Genomic DNA, 17,273 nt, shown 5'->3' with positions numbered 1-17,273 from the left:
TATAATTTTATATTCTATTTTAAAATAAATGTCTAATAAGTTATACTTATAAACATTTTTTACGTATTTTTAACTTTTTATAAATGGCTAATAGAGTTTGAAAAACACAAAAACATCTAATCGACCAAATTTTAGATTAGACTATATCAACCGATCGTTTTGATTAAAAAATCGTTGATTATGTCTTTTTAACTTTTAATAATTTCTTACTGAGTATTTATTATAAAGAAAATATAAATTTAAAAAAAACTGTACTATAATGATTTAATAAACATATTTATGATATTTACCATAATAATTATCGTAAATATTTTCTAATATTTATGATAAATAATTTATCTATATTGAATCTAAGACTCCAAAAACTCCAAAAATTTATAAAATATTTATGATAAATATTTATAATATATTAAAATAATTATTATAAATATTCTATAAATATATTTTATAAATAAAGTAGAATGTACATAAACAGGCCAACTTAAAAACGATTTTAACTGATCAGTTAAAACTTTCTTCGGTACTCGTTAACAATGTTAAAAAATTTTATCAGTTTGACACACAACTCAAAATTAACACTATTTAAATATGGACCATAGAAAGAGGCTTGTGACATGGTAATAACTGACAGCTTAAGGAATCCTGATATTTGTATCTTTGCGTGTTTGAACGGAATGAGACCCGAATTATTCAGCAATGTATTTAAGTCACATGTTGTGGTAGCCAGATCATAGGTCATTGCGTTGTTTGATTGTGCATAAAAATGCGTTTTAGTCGAATTAATTTCATGTGTTTCCATTTATTAAAAATCTCAAACAGTAATATTCTTTACGAAATTATGTATTAAGGAAGACTGTCATTACAGTCGAAACGTATATACGTTTTATTTTATTTTATCTTATGTCAATAAATTAATTATTTGTACACCTAAATAATTTGCTCGTTTTTAAGTTGGCCTGTTTATGTACGTTCTACTTTATTTAATTTTATACGAGCCGTAAATTTTCATTTACTAATTTTTTATTTTTTTATTAATTTAATATTTTATAAATATTCTGTGCTGTCTGCGAGTACTTTTGAAGCAGTAGCAAAGGAAGGAAGAGGATAAATTCAAATTTTGAATGGTTTTTAAAGTAGAAAATGAAAAATAAATTTCAAATACGATCATCTTTAGCGGAGTTATGCTTATTTGAAATTGTGCAAAATTTTGACTAAAAATACATGTGTTAATTTTGCTGACGAGTGTATATATATTTTATATGTCCCTTATGAAAATTTAATACTGTATAATCATTGGAAGCTTAATAATTCAACCCCTAAATATTACTGTATATCAGCCATTTAAATAGATACTCAAAATAGTGATTAATTAAAACTACACTATAGTGATAATAAATTCCCATAAGGGGTGTTTATTGCATATATGCATCAAAACAAAATTCAATAATTAATACAATATCATTTTTTTAAGTTACATTATTATATAATTGAACAAAAATAGATACGTAAAAAATAGAAAAAAAGTAAACGCAATTATATTTAGACTCGACAAGGTATATATATACATATATAAATATATACATATATATATATATATGTTGAGTATATAGTTTCACGTTTAAATTTTGAAAGTTTGATTGTGTATTACATATGTGTCAAGAAATAAATAAAATTAAAGGAATTAAGAAGATGAAAAAGCAAAAAGAAGAAAAGAGAGAAGAGAGAAAAAAAGAAAAAGTGGGAGAAGAGAGACAGATAGAGAAAGGTATATATAAATATATATAACTTTATTATAAATATACAGGGTGTCCGGTAACTAACGGACCAACGATTATAAATGGATTCTTTGGTCAGTTTGGGAACGATTTTTCCTTAGCGCAAATGTCGAAAAAGGTCATCATTTTTTACAACTGTCCAATATTTGTCATTATGTATCTTTATAACTAAGCTTCAAATTAAAATTTTATTATAGTAAACTCTACCTGAAATTAACTGAAGAATGTAATTATGTTAGACTTTTAACTCCAAAACGTTTAGTTTTCAAAAAACCTATTTTTTCAATCGCTTATAACTCAAAAATTATTGACTTCTCAACATTTTTGCTACGAAAAAATCGTCTCCAAATTGGCCAGAGAATCCGCTCTTAATCATTGGTCCCTTAGTTACCGGACACCCTGTATATATATATATATATATATATATATATATATCTGTGTATTTTAAATTCTTAATGAAAAAATTTCAAGAAATTTTCTTTAATAAAATTTAATTAAAAATTTAATTAAAAAATTTTTGAACACTGTGTTATATCACATTTAAAATCGTGATTATTTCAATAAAAAACATTTTATGTGTAAAAAATATATTTTTTATATTTAATAAATTTTATATATATATGCATATATGTAAAATATTCTCTCTCTCTCTCTCTCTCTCTCTCTCTCACTCTCTCTACACACACACACACACACACACACACACACACACACACACAACGGGGGCCAAATCTCTCAAATTGGTCTCATGATCAATTAGCCTGGATTCGCACCAGGGGCAAATTCTGTTGGTAATGTCAAACGAATTTAGCCTGGACTTGCACCAGGGGCAAAGTCTTTTGGTCGAGTCTACGAAATTTAGCACGGACTCGAACCAGGGGCAAAGTCTTTTGGTTCAAGTCTACGAATTTAGCACGGACTCGAACCAGGGGCAAAGTGTGTCGGTAAGGGGCAAAGTCTATCGCACGAAGATGGCGGTCTCTTCTTTAGGCAGGCCTTTGGCGATCTGTCTATTAATCTGTGTAGAAGCGTAGGTACTCTAGTAAATTTTCTCATTTTTGTAATTTTTACCTCGTGAGTAACTCACCCAAGATACACAATCTACCCTCTGAATTGTTTACTGCCTATGTAGACGAGTCTTTACTTATGTCTTAGGGAGGATTCACACCAGAAAAGCAGAAAACAGAAAAACAGAAGCTAATCAGAACTTGCGTTGGCAGTAAGTTTACTACCACCGAGTTTATTATCTAGTAAGCTTATTGCCAACCGAGTTCTGATTGGCTTCTGCTTTTCTGTTTTCTACTTTTCTGCCAAGGTGTGAATCCTCCCTTACAGAAAGTGTGTACTACTAGCTTAAGCGAAATGAACAAGCGATAAACAAGTGTGAAAGACAACTTTGAAATTTATGAATCAAATAGATGACACTTGATCATACTTGTTAATATTAAAGACCTATAATAAGAGATGCACTAATCTGTCCCCACTCCTTCTGGCAGCCGCTATCTTGCGACCATAAAGCAGAAGACAAATTAACAAAGCAGAGCACGGAGAACTCGGAGCTGCAGAGTAGAGCAGCGGAGCAATGGAAAATGGAGCATATTTTAGAGTTTTCTGTTTATCAACTATCACTGAAATATCAATATTGTGTTCGAAAATTAATTTCCTCATGGAAACTTATCTTTCTACAACGTCAATCTACATCTTGCACCATGATCGTGCCTTGCACCAAGTATATTTGTGTCGACGCACGCTTGCAATGATCAGAAGATGGCGGAAAAACCACGTGACTTCTAGAGCCAATCAAAAATGGTTCAGAGTTGGCGCATCTCTTATTAGGTTTGTTCGCGTCGCATGCCCCAACATGCTCGTTTTTACTTCAATGCGCTCGTATTGGTCCAATTCAAGAAGCGCACCAATACGATTATATTAAAAATGTTACATCTATGAATGGGAAATTACAACTAACATATACGTTACATGTAACATGCTTGAATACTTACGCGTATATAACATTTATATACCGTGTTTGCTGGGTAGTTACGTTTTTTCTCTGTCTTACTTTACGTCTACGCTACGGCAGACGTAAGCGCTTACGTTTAAAGCGGGGAACACACACTCTTGCATAAGCGCACAAGCATATGCATAAGAAATTTGATTGGTTGAATTTCTTATGCATATGTTTATAGACCAATCAAGATTCTCATGTTTACGCTTATGCGCCTATGCAAGAGTGTGTGCTCCCTGTTTAACTCTCTGCCATCGGCCTGACACAGCGTATCGTTCTATCTTCTTTCAATATCAATAAACAACAAAGATAGAATGATACTCTGTGTCGTTGCATATATAAAGCACCCTTTTGTCATACACAATTGGTTATCAAATAGAACATTTTCTGGACTATTAAAAATTCCCTATTTCATAACCAATTACATTGTGTTTTTTTGCTGTTTGACCAATCAAGAAATCTGCGCTTTTTGTTATACTTTACACTTGAAAATAGAACAGAAAAGTCAAAATAATGTCAATTCGACGTCATATATATTAATCAAATTTGAAGTTCAAATCTATACTGAAATCGATATAGTACTAAAAAAAATCTATAGTTTTCGTTACATATATTATATGCTATGTTATTATATATATTATATGCATTACATATATTGAAACTTGGAACAAGCCTCTTTTATATTCGCTGCATATTTTATTATATACAAAAAATTGAGCAAAGGCTAAGAATCGCGCCATTTAACAGTTTCATATTTTTTTCTCTTATATTTGTGAATCGGTAAAAAAGAAAAAAAACAAGTGACGCTTGATGGAATGTCTTAATGAAATAGACAATTTGTCATCCGACTGCTTCGCATATTTCTTTGCTCTCTCTTACTGATCTGTCACTCGCGCGTTCCCTATCCAGCCCTCTTCTTTTCCCTCCCATCTCTCCCTCCTCCTTCTCCTTCTCCTTTCTCCTGCTGTTCCGGTGCAAAGTCTCGATCATAAAATCAGCATAATTCTTGCTGCTCATGCCCGATAAACATATGCACGTCACGATAACGCGACATAATTAACGCGAAGCAAGTGAGTATATGGCGAAATAATGCTCGAATGATCGTTATTTATTTATTTATTTTTTTTACGGTGAAGGCGTTTTTAAGCGAGAAGCCAACAGCTGAAATTTGGCTAACTAACTTTTGTGCTGCTTTACTTGAGTATATCGGTTCTTTTATTTGGCACTTTAGAATTTGCAATTGTTTTCTTTTTTTTTCCTTCAAATAATATACTTTGCATGAAACATTTGCCTATCTATGCTAATATTACAGAACTTTTTCTCACACACAGCTTTTATACAACTTTCTTCAGAGTATTTTATATAGCTAACATGTTATTGTTTATCATTCTTACTTATTATATATTTGGGTAAAGAATATTATGTCCTACAAAAATTTCTCTATGCTCATTATTGCATTTACAAATAAGAAAAATTTAGATTTATAATAGATTTAAAATGTTTATATATTGAATAATATATCCATATAAATTAGTTTTGTGATCAAAAAATTAAATTAATTAATGTTTATTCCTTTGCAGGAAATTTCAATATAATATAAAAAAATGGCATTCCGTGAGTTGGTGGAAGGAGATTGTGGAGGTCCCAGCTCGTTGATGCGCCTTGCATCACATTATGTGCAAGATCATGGCTTCAAGGAGGAAGGAATTCATCAGCCATTCAATCCTTCTGAGGCTTTTCAAGCACAGGATGCAGATCAGTTAGTGCAACAATTCTTAGAAGAACCCACTTGCCCGCAGACATTTCGAATGGACAATTTACTTCAAGAAATGAGAGAAATTGATCAAAATATCTATCCTCCGATAGCAGCACCTGGAGTCATTAAAGAATTAAGTGATCTGGACTCAGCTTGGGAAAATATATGTTTTAAATCTGCCAAGCAATTGGAGGTAATTAAAAAAAAAACATTTATTGTGTTACATACAATTGTATCACTTAGCATAAAAAATATGTAATTATAATATGATATATATTAAATATTATAATATTTTAAATCATATATCAAATTTAGGAATTTCAAGTGAATAAAACATGGAATACACCTTTAATGCCACCTGTGCAGGAGGAAAACACACAGTTACCTGAGACTCACAAACTTGGTCTGGATTCAAAATGGATGGAAGAATATTTAGAACATAGCATAAACAGTGTACAAGACAATGTTAACAAAGACAATGCTGTTCAAGTCATAAAAGATGAAGATCCAAACTTTGCGTACTCAAAGTTCATGAAATTCATGAAACAAGAAGGTGACATTCCAATAAAAACTACTCAAACAGAGTTAGCCAACTTGGATAATCCAATTGAAGAATGGATAGAGCAATATCAGGCAGATCAACAAAAAATAGAAGATAGTTCAACTAATAGCAATATTAATGATAGTACAATTTTGAACAAGGTAGAAGAAGAATTAGAAGTCGCAGGTACATGGATAGATGAATTTATGAAGGAAAATCCTTCCTCAGGTATTCTTTAGTCTCTTTTTTTAGCAATACATGTTTTGCATATGCATGTGTATACAGGGTGTCCCGCAATGTAATGTCCATACTGAAACTGTGTATTCTTGGTGTCCTTCTAAGTCAAAGTCTTAATACACATATGCCCCAAAGTCGATTGGTTTAAAGTTATAGCAAAAAACACAATTGCATAAAATAAGAATAGTATTATTTATTGAAGTTAATAATATGTATTATTTATTAAACGATAATATTAAACAACAATTAACTACTTTTTTTACTTTAAACAATAATTAACTAATTGATTACTTATTAATCTAAATTAAACATAAATTTAGATTGATAAGTAATTAATTATAGCTCTACTTAAATTTAACATAAATTGATCATCATAAGATCTGGCAATGAGAACAGCATTGCAGTTGTTAAGGCGTAAAATTATTATAATAAAACGAAACAAATATTAGAAGTAATATTTCATTAAAATTTAATATTAAAGTAAATACATTGAAATGATACTTTATAAATTGATCAAAATAACATGATAAAGGTGCTTTTCTTGTACTAATACAGTAAAGTAAGGCATAAATTGAATTGCTGAGAAATAAGCCATTTTCCACATGCTAAACATTACAAAAATTATATTACACAAAACAATTGCTTGTGTTGTTATAGTAAACAAATAAATAATAAATAAATAAGTAAATAATAATTAAAAATTATAAATAAATAATTACTTTTTCGTTTTTTTGCTATAACTTTAAAACAATCAGCTTTAGGGCATATGTGTATTTAAACTTTTTGACTTATTATTAGAATGATATCAAGAAAACACAATTTTAGTATAGACATCACGTTGCGGGACACCCTGTATAATATATTGTGACTAACACAAAAGAAAAAAGATTGATACATCTTAGAGTATAATTGAAATTCATTCATGTAATTAACCCAAAAATATGATTGATACATTCTAGAATATAATTTAGATTCATTATGGAAACGATTTCAAGACGAATGGGACAAGGTATCCGCAGATGGGGTTTCCTCTACGCACCCATGGGTATCCGAATTTGACACTTATTACGATCCATTCAATAAGGAATATGAATTTTGTGAAACCAATCCTATGAAGGATTTACCAAATGCACTGGCAGAAGGCAAGAAACGATTAGAAGCGGGTGATTTGCCGAGCGCTGTACTTTGTTTCGAGGCAGCTGTTCAACAAGATGAAAATAATACCGAAGCTTGGCTACTGCTCGGTAAAACACAAGCTGAGAATGAGCAAGATCCTTTGGCCATCTCCGCTTTAAATCGTTGTCTCTGCTTGGATCCATCTAACAGTGTTGCTCTAATGGCGTTAGCAGCTTCTTATGCAAATGAATCTTATCAGAAGCAGGCCTGTCTAACATTAAAGGAGTGGTTACTAAAGAATGAAAAATATAAACATCTATCAGTTCCAGAGTCTAATCTTACAAGAGACAACCATGCAAATTTCAGTGTGTCTACTTTATTATACGAGTAAGTTAGAAGTAAATTTTTTTCCATTCCAGGAAATTATTTTTAACACAATATTTTGTTGTAGTAAAGTATACGATGAAGTCAAAGATTTATATATTCAGGCAGCGAGAATGAATCCTCGGGATGAAATTGATGCCGATATACAGTGCGGATTAGGTATATTGTTTAATTTATCGAGCGATTACAACAAAGCTGTGGATTGTTTCCAAGCAGCATTACAAGTACACCCAGATGTAAATATAACTTGTCTCGAATTTATTCTTGAGCCGGGCTAATCGGCATATTTGATAACTATACATTTCCAAAAGGATTCCAGATTATGGAATAGATTAGGTGCCACCTTGGCTAACGGCCAGCGATCGGCGGAAGCTGTAAACGCGTACCATCGTGCCTTGGAGCTATCGCCGGGATTTATTCGAGCACGTTACAATCTCGGCATATCTTGCGTTAATCTAGGAGCGTATAAGTAAATATAGATTTTTTAAATACCATTTTAAAAGTGTAAAGAAAATGGCAATATCTTATATGAAATCGTATGATATAGAGAGGCAGGTGAGCATCTCTTGACAGCCTTAAATCAACAAGCTGCAGGAAGAGGCCCACAGACCAGCAATGTATCTACTAAAGCAATGTCAAATACAATATGGTCCACGTTAAGATTAGTTATATCATTGATGCATAAATATGAATTGATGGAAGCTGTAGAAAACAGGTAATTTTATGATTAATTTCATTTTTAAAATAATTTGTATAAATTATTTAGAAGGGCTCTTTATAATAATTTTATGTTTGTTATTCTTCTTCATTTTCAGAGATCTACTCAAGTTAAATAAGGAGTTCGAAATTATATAGACACATCTGTATAATAAATGACATAATTTTTATATAAATTATTTTGGGTACAGGTAAGAAACGAAAAAAAAATAGTTCCAATATATTTCAGCAAAGTTTAACTAGCAGAATTAAAATCTAAAATATTTTAAATAACACAAAAAATATATATATTTTAAATAATTAAGAACACAAAAAATATATATATATAAAAGTATATATAATACTTAAAATATATAAAATATGTATATATACAAATATACAAGATTTTATTACTGAAATTATATTACTTTGTTTCGTATACTTATTCTTTTATTTAAAACCAGTTTCAAATAAATATATTTATTGTAGTTCAATTTTTAAAATATAATTGAGGGAAAAGTGTAGCTTTTTTTAATATTTTACATTTATAAAAAATAAATTTAGAAAATAATTATAAAAATCATTATTATTTTATCATAAAATAAGTAAAGATATTAACAAAATAATTAAAAATTTTAACAATATAATTATGAACATTTAATAAAATAAAACGGGGCAAGTATGTGTGTATGTACATAACTACTGCTTGGAATAAAAAAATTGTAAATAATTTCACTTAATTTTTGAATAGCTTTTTCGCTATAATATTTTTAGTCACAAATTTTGGAACATATATATATGTGTATATAATTATAAAGATTAATATACATCATAACAAAAACATTAAATCTGTTGTAAAACTATTAAGACATTATACATATATTACACATAGTTATGTTTATAAATGTGAATATATAAAAACATTCAGATTGATCAAATTTTTAATTTTACTATTACTTTGATTTTAGATTTTTATCACATATACACTTTATGCACTATTGTGTTATGTACATATAAAATTTTACTGTAACATTAACAAAAATTTGAATTCTTTTTATATTAATAAGCCTAATAATGATTATTGATAATTATCAATTATCCTGTTAAGAATAAAGAATACAAACAAGATATAAAGAAAATCTAAAACAATTGTTGAGTATTATGTATGTATTTTTTTGTCGCATAATGAATTATAAATATTATTGATAAATTCTAACATAATTAGATTTACAATAAAGAAGAAATCATTCCTAAAGGCACATCAAAGTTACATATTTTGTAACACTTAAAAATTGATTATTTAAAATTACATTAGGATCAACAGATTTGATAAAAACGATTTTAAAATTTATCTTGCTAAAGACAGATCTGTTCCAGAGCAGAAAGAAAAAATCTTAATACTTGTAAAAAAATCTTAATATAATTCCATATAACAATTATGTATAATAGTTTAAATATTTGTAGAATTAAAGTGATAATGCACGCATCTGTATATAATTTAATGTCATGTAATAATAACGAGACAATAAATATTTTTTTATAGAGATATGTACTTTAAATTTATGTATAATTTGCATACACATTACTTTCATGTTTGTATATTGAAATGATTGCATCTTTGCTCTGGAACAAATTTTCTCGTATCTCTAACCATAATATAATATATCTATATAGAAGACGATTCAACAATTATAGGTGAATTCTGTGTTTAGTATTTGTCGTTGAGTTTTTTTTGATAATAATTGATGATGATTAATTCATCATTAAAAATGAGTGCAATCGGCGCAACTATTAACTAACGAACATTAGCTTATGTGTAACTGCATTGATCAGGAACATATGTCTGAAACATTTGTAGAAATAGTATAATAATTTACGAGTATAAGTGCACACAAAGTAGTCTTCCGTAATATATAATTGTTTAAAAACGTGATACTGGAATTTATATTTGTAATTCCTCAATCATATCACTTCTTTGTCTAGAAATTTGCTAAGAAATATTTAATGAACTACTACTTCTATCTTCACAACTTTAGAGTTGTCAAAAGTTGTTGCCCGGTTTCCATTATCAATGACTTCACGTGATCCGCGTGCATTATTTGATTACACATCTCGGTGCATCGTTGAAACGTCGCCACGTCGTCCCTCGACAATACACGATGAAGACTCTTCATAGATAATGTATGCGGCAGATAATTCAAAATTTCTACAAATTTCAAAAAGACAGATTATTTTATTATATTATATAAGATCAACTTAATTTTTTTAAATATAACCCTTTACTTTTTATTGCATATTCTTGTAGCTTATCTCGAGAGTTTTCCAAACGCTATAATAAAACATATCTATAATAAAACATTTTCATTAAGTATTTTTTGAATTATAAAGGTTTAAAGTTAACAATTATTTTACAATTTTTTAAAATGTAAAATATCTTGTAAAGTATTCAGTTTTTAGTAATCATACCTTAATACTTTTATGCACGGAATAATGAGACCAATCAATTGGTGTAAAGAAAACACATAGTTGCTTTAAAAAAAATGTATGTAATTTGCAACATACTTTAAAAAAAATTTGTCAAAAAATTGTTTGCTTTAAACCTTTATAACTCAAGAAGCATTTAATGAAAAAATGTTTTATTATAGTGTTTTGGAAAGCTCTTGAGATAAGCTACAAGAATATACAATGAAAAATAAAGGGTTCCATTTAAAAAAATAAAATTGACTTTGAAATGACCTCTAAATTTGAGCCTTACAACTTTTGTATTTAACATTTTTCATAGGACCACTATTATCGGAGATAATTGACCGTTGTCGGACTTTTAAACCACCCTGTATAATATTCACACACATTATGTTTAACTTACCCTTCATAATCTGTGTGTACAAAAGTTGTAGTTCCTGTTGCATTATTGAAGCAGTAATCTTATCTTGCGTTAATTCGATGAGATATTTCCATTCGGTGTCCTTTGTATATTTATCCTGCGAAACATATAAGGACAATGAAATATTCTGGCAAGATTTATCCAGTATCATGTATACCATAAATACCTTTGCGTACTGTACCACAGCTTGCGGACAGTTATCCATTAGCATCGCTGTTGTTTCTTCTGTATTCTGAATGCATAAGATCTTGAGAGACAAATCTCCATCGATGCTTTGCGTCTCGAGGAACTGCTTGACCTCGTGCAAACATTCGACCGGTAAAAATTCACAGGCTAATAGAGATTGTAGCTTAAACAGTTCCTTAGGTACGGTGGTTTCGCTCTTGGACGCATTATTAAAATTCGTTAAATCTTTAAAGTCGTTCAAGTTCAGGATCTTCTGGTAATCTTTGGCGTACGGAGGCATCTTATTCAAATAGCCGGGTCGATATTTGGCGAACATGAAGTATTCCTTGTCGTTCTCTCCCTGATCGTCCTTGGGATCGGTCTTGTACACTTTGGTCTGAGTTAATTTGCCCAGGTACGATCGCACCAGAAGCTTGAACGCCTCGACGAGGGCGAAATCCGAGCGAATTTGATTTTTGCTCACGATCAGCGGCCACTCGGTCATCGACTTCGAGCTGAAATAATCGTGCAGGTATTTCTCGAGGAAGACCTGCAACGTCGTGGCCGCGTTGTGCCCGTCTCTCCCAACCCGTGACGGCAGATACTCCAAAAACACCTGTATGATCTGGTGCAACGACAACGCGCCTCCGTCCTCTATTATCTGTATGAGAATATCCGCGAAGGTGGTGTTCTTCACCAACATCAGGGTGCCGGCGAAGTCCGAGAAGGTCGGGATCATGGGACTCCTCTTCTTCATCGCGGTTACGTCGAATAGCAGTTCCCAATGAGCCAAGATAAGCTGCTTGATGCATTGGACCGAGACTGGTTCCAGCACCTTCTCCGCCTGGTCCTGCTTGTCAGCCTGGATGTACAGGAGCGCCAGGGCAAGTTTCACGGCGTCATCGGTCTCGTGGGTCAGTAAAAGACTTATCAATTTCTCGGTGGCGTACTCCCTCAGTACAGGACTGCCGAAAATCAGCTTCAGCAGATCCTCCTTTTCCAGTGTACAAATGATCTCTATAATATTATACCCTTGGAAGAGCGCGTCTGCTTCGGGTCCACTTTTCATCGTGAAGAGCGCGTCTACCAGGAACGTTAAAAGCCCCGGTGCGTTCTGACAGGACTTTCTGGACAACACCTCCGAAGGCTTCAATCCTGACATCTTGTAGTAAGGGATACATGAGTCCCAATCCGATTCGGCCTCTGATCGAATGTAGTAATCGGCGAGCAACGCGCAGGATTGATTGTAGAGATTCTTCAATTTCAGATCGTTCTTGTGTGTCGCATCGTCGAAATCTTCGTTGTCTGGATCACTGTTGGACACGTCTTTCGCTAGACGTATCAGGGTATGCGCCTCGCCCAGCAAGTGTCGATAGGTACTCGGACTAGTGGATTTATGATTCTTCGCCGCGTTCAGAATGTCGAGATAGACGTTCTCGAGCTTGGGTAGATTCAGGGAGTACATGGTCCAAGAGCTGTCAGCCTTGGCCAGCAACACTATGTAAGTTCTCGTATGCAATAATTTTTGTATTCCCAGGAACGGCCTCAGACCGATTAGACTTACCGGTTCGGTGATGCTGGGGCAAGTTACTCTGACGTTATCCGAGTAATTTGAGAGCTTCGCAATGTGATGAGAGAGACGCAATGTATAGGACTCGAGACCAGCTTCGGTCAGTGCGTGAAGTATCGTGTGCTCCAACGCTATGTGATGAACAGGCGCGGTGAATGGATAAGTGGTCAGACACATTGCGTCCAGGGAATTATTGCTCGCCGCCGAGAAATGATACAAGTATCCCTCCTGTGTAGTGCAAACGAAACAACTTACACCTTGCAAATTTCTGTACTTGTCGGACTTCAACATAGACTTCTTTACGCCAGCGACGTTACATTCCCTCTTCATGTACAATGGCTTCATCACTAGACACTTGAAGATATCTAGAGTTCTGTCTACCTTGACGTTATTATTGCCAGTGTTAATTTTAAGGCATAACAAATTTTTTATTATGTAATTTTCAGACCAACCGACGTCAGGCGAGGTTGTCTTGATGAAGATTCTTATGTCTGCTGAATTTAGAACGAAAGGACTGAGAGCGTGACCCGGTCCAGCTCTTTCCGAACTTATCAATGGCAAATTCACGGTTAACGGTTGCGAAGTGGGCTCAATAATTCCATGAGTAATCAGCCTATGCATCTCATCCTTCTCGTTGTATATCAAGTGTTCCCAGTCTATGTAATTTTTATTATTACTTGGCTTCATTCTGTTCAAATTAGCGGTTTCTAATTTATACCATGCATTTCCCTTTGTACCTTTGTGCTTCTTATCCTTAGATTTTACACCGGTCACCGGTGCCTCATTATTTTCAGACGCCGCATATTGATAATCTTGATCTACAGATTTGTGCTTTGTATTTGTCCCTTGCAATGATGCATCTTCATTTCCAAAGCTATTACTATTTTCCACTAGAGACGAGTCTGTGGATATGGATGTCTTATCGATAGAAGAAGAATTTGTAGATGCTAAAGAGCTAAGTTGGTCAATATCTTCGTACATGGAATTTGTGAGACGAAAAACGGACAGATTTACATTATCCATAATCGCTATGAAATCTTCTACAATTTCCATGTACGTTGGTACGAAGGAAAATCCCAAGGACCATGGCCTAGGCTCGAAGTCTATGAATTTCATTTTCGACACTTGTTGCGTCTCGATCTTGAATTCGTGCAGGATAGCGGTGTTTCCTGAGGCTACCAACAAGTTACCAGTGCTTTGACAACAGGCGATCAGCGTGGGTTGCATGTTCAGAGGTAGTTCTATCATCTCCAAACTATTTAAGGGCCGATTCAGGCTCGGTGTGACTCGTCCGGCGATTCTGGCCCGCATTGGCTGACTTTGGTCTTTCACCGCAGCCCAGTTCACATAAATCCTTACAAAATTAGAAGTGACTTTATTCGCATGATTATTGCTCGCAGGATCTCTGAGATATTTTGATTCCAGGGTCACGACGTAATCGCCCTTAGTGCAGTGCACCATTTGATTGATCGTGTCTACTGTGGGGAAGGCGGTGCGCAGTTTTACATCTGAATTCATCAGCTCCCACACCTCTACGCAGTGGGTGGGCAGCGCCAGCAGGAGCATTTCCCGCCTTTGGCTGATGGCCGTGCAGGACGCTGTAGGTTCCTCGATCTGGGTGACATTTTGCCCCAGGAAGTTATGCACTGTTATCACCCGTACCATATTTGCTTCCTTTTATTGTTCCTTATGTAGCATAACACAACATTATTATTATTATTATGTATATTATATATCTCTATATTATATATATATATATATATATATATATATATATATATATATATATATTTGTTTTACCTTCGTTCAAGTATTCTCGCTTCGTTGACAGTTACATGTAAAGGTCATAACTGGACATTTATTTGTGTGTAAATATCTGTCAAAGGATATCGCATGCACATAAGTATTTTTATATAATCAGTATTCTCTCCTACGAAGCTTAGGATTGTTTTTTTATTTAATGTGCCGTCAGCCAATTATTTTAATTATTTTTTGATACCAAAGCTTCGAGCTGACGGAGTCACAGGTGCGACCTGTCATTCACTGACATTTCCGCAACTGTGCACGTTGCATGAATCAGCTGCGAGGAAGCAAATAACCGGTGTCAAAATTGAAAATAAATAACCCCAGCAACTGGCATCATATTCAAGATGTATCTTGTTCCTCTTTGATAAGATGTAATTTGGAGCAAGCAATTAACTATATAACACCGCGTAAAAGGAAGACGTATTCGGATGCAGTTGCTTTGACATTGTCCGACCAAATGCGCCTGCGCGCGATGGGCTTATGTCAGGCTGGGTCAGGCTGGATCGACGGGTCAAACTATATCCTTCGAAAATACGTGAATGTGGGTGTGTGTGTGTTTGCGAAGGTATAATTACCACAGATTAATAGACAGATCGCCAAAGGCCTGCCTAAAGAAGAGACCGCCATCTTCGTGCGATAGACTTTGCCCCTTACCGACACACTTTGCCCCTGGTTCGAGTCCGTGCTAAATTCGTAGACTTGAACCAAAAGACTTTGCCCCTGGTTCGAGTCCGTGCTAAATTTCGTAGACTCGACCAAAAGACTTTGCCCCTGGTGCAAGTCCAGGCTAAATTCGTTTGACATTACCAACAGACTTTGCCCCTGGTGCGAATCCAGGCTAATTGATCATGAGACCAATTTGAGAGATTTGGCCCCCGTTGTGTGTGTGTGTGTGTGTGTGTGTGTGTGTGTGTGTGTGTGTGTGTGTGTGAGAGAGAGAGAGAGAGAGAGAGAGAATATTTTACATATATGCATATATATATAAAATTTATTAAATATAAAAAATATATTTTTTACACATAAAATGTTTTTTTATTGAAATAATCACGATTTTAAATGTGATATAACACAGTGTTCAAAAATTTTTTAATTAAATTTTTTAATTAAATTTTATTAAAGAAAATTACTTGAAATTTTTTACATTAAGAATTTAAAGGCTCCTTATTCTCTTGTAGAAATTTATCACTACGCCAATTAATCACTTATTTTGAGTATTTAAAATACTATAATATACAGTAATTTAAGTATTCGAAATAAAAGTGATTAATTACTCGAAATAAGTGATAAATTGGCGTTACTAGTAATAAATTTCTATAAGGGTTGAAATAAAGTATAAGAGATAAATAGGCTATATGTGAGCCGTATGCGAAATGTGAGATGTAAGACGCATATTGAAATTTAATTTTTCGATATAACTTTCAAAAATGTACACGAGGTACAAAAAATTAGCTTGGACATTTGTAAGACTTAAAATTGGGATTAATTCTCAATTCTATTAATTAAATTTCGATATAACACACCTTACATCCGCGCACGGCTCACATATATATAGCCCATTTATTAGTGCAATTTTTAAGTTCCTTATTTTTCAAAGTTCACCTTTTTACGTTATCAAATATTTTTACGTTTTCAAGAATTTTATATTTTTACTTACCGCAGTTTCTTATCCAAATGTAAAATCTTTTATCGCAGTCTATAAAAAATTGAAACAATTTACAATTTTATGATATAATATTATTATTATTACAATTTCTATATATATGCACATCTGTCAAATATCGTGATTTATTTCACATTATTATTATCTATTTTAATAAAAAAAAACAAAAACACTTGCAACAATAAAAAATAAACCGCCTGCCGCGAACGGAAAATGCCAAGAAAGCACGCAATTTCCGCGAATCTCGTAATTTTTTTGAAAAATCAACAATTTCAACGAAATTGTAAATTCTTCAAATCACTGCACAAGTATAATTCACAATAATAATTTTCAGTAACTACGATAAAAAATCGTATACTGAAAACCGCAAACGAAAGTGCAATGGGAGTAAGAGTAAAGTCTGTGATAAAATTAATTGGCAATAGAAAATTAATAATTTTTAAATAGAAAAATTTTGAAATTACCGAGGATTTACAAATAATAAAGTAAAAATATTAAATAATTTATGTTTTCGAATTTTGCTCGCGGAGAGGATCTTTAAAACAAGATTTTTAGAAGAGAGGACCTTTAAAATATAAACAGGCAAAAACGTTGGAAAAATTAAAGCGCGCGTTTAAACAGATAAACGCAATGAAATAAATACGCAATTGTTTTTACTTATCGCTGTAAGCTCACAAG

At 32.7% G+C, this 17,273-nt stretch overlaps 2 protein-coding genes across 6 annotated transcripts; one reads left to right on the top strand and one right to left on the bottom strand.

Moving 5' to 3' along the window:
• The first annotated feature begins 4,466 nt into the window (after positions 1-4,466).
• On the top strand, positions 4,467-8,949 carry LOC114934150 (peroxin 5). 3 transcript variants are annotated; one of them, XM_029306802.2, is made up of 8 exons: positions 4,467-4,850; positions 5,361-5,729; positions 5,852-6,305; positions 7,274-7,817; positions 7,882-8,050; positions 8,126-8,283; positions 8,362-8,529; positions 8,630-8,949. In XM_029306802.2, exons 2-8 carry the CDS (start codon positions 5,385-5,387, stop codon positions 8,667-8,669), a joined length of 1,878 nt encoding a protein of 625 aa, XP_029162635.1. In that variant the 5' UTR covers positions 4,467-4,850; positions 5,361-5,384; the 3' UTR covers positions 8,670-8,949. The 3 variants fall into 3 exon arrangements, with proteins under 3 accessions (XP_029162635.1, XP_029162637.1, XP_029162636.1); XM_029306804.2 differs by having other exon boundaries at positions 4,468-4,850; positions 7,286-7,817; XM_029306803.2 differs by lacking the exon at positions 4,467-4,850 and adding an exon at positions 4,928-4,981.
• Positions 8,950-10,092: 1,143 nt separating this feature from the next.
• On the bottom strand, positions 10,093-15,595 carry LOC114930842 (BLOC-2 complex member HPS3-like). 3 transcript variants are annotated; one of them, XM_085486504.1, is made up of 5 exons: positions 14,930-15,595; positions 11,561-14,815; positions 11,377-11,491; positions 10,527-10,716; positions 10,093-10,353 (listed from the first exon to the last, which is right to left on the bottom strand). In XM_085486504.1, exons 2-4 carry the CDS (start codon positions 14,792-14,794, stop codon positions 10,535-10,537), a joined length of 3,531 nt encoding a protein of 1,176 aa, XP_085342630.1. In that variant the 5' UTR covers positions 14,795-14,815; positions 14,930-15,595; the 3' UTR covers positions 10,093-10,353; positions 10,527-10,534. The 3 variants fall into 3 exon arrangements, with proteins under 3 accessions (XP_085342630.1, XP_085342628.1, XP_085342629.1); XM_085486502.1 differs by having other exon boundaries at positions 10,093-10,716; XM_085486503.1 differs by having other exon boundaries at positions 10,093-10,716; positions 15,511-15,587.
• Between the last annotated feature and the right edge of the window lie 1,678 nt (positions 15,596-17,273).

This window comes from Nylanderia fulva, unplaced genomic scaffold (assembly GCF_048542155.1).
Source record: "Nylanderia fulva isolate GAGA-0341 unplaced genomic scaffold, ASM4854215v1 Scaffold44, whole genome shotgun sequence".
Taxonomy (NCBI): domain Eukaryota; kingdom Metazoa; phylum Arthropoda; class Insecta; order Hymenoptera; family Formicidae; genus Nylanderia; species Nylanderia fulva.
Note: the sequence above shows the minus strand (reverse complement) of the source record. Positions and strands in the feature narration are given on the sequence as shown.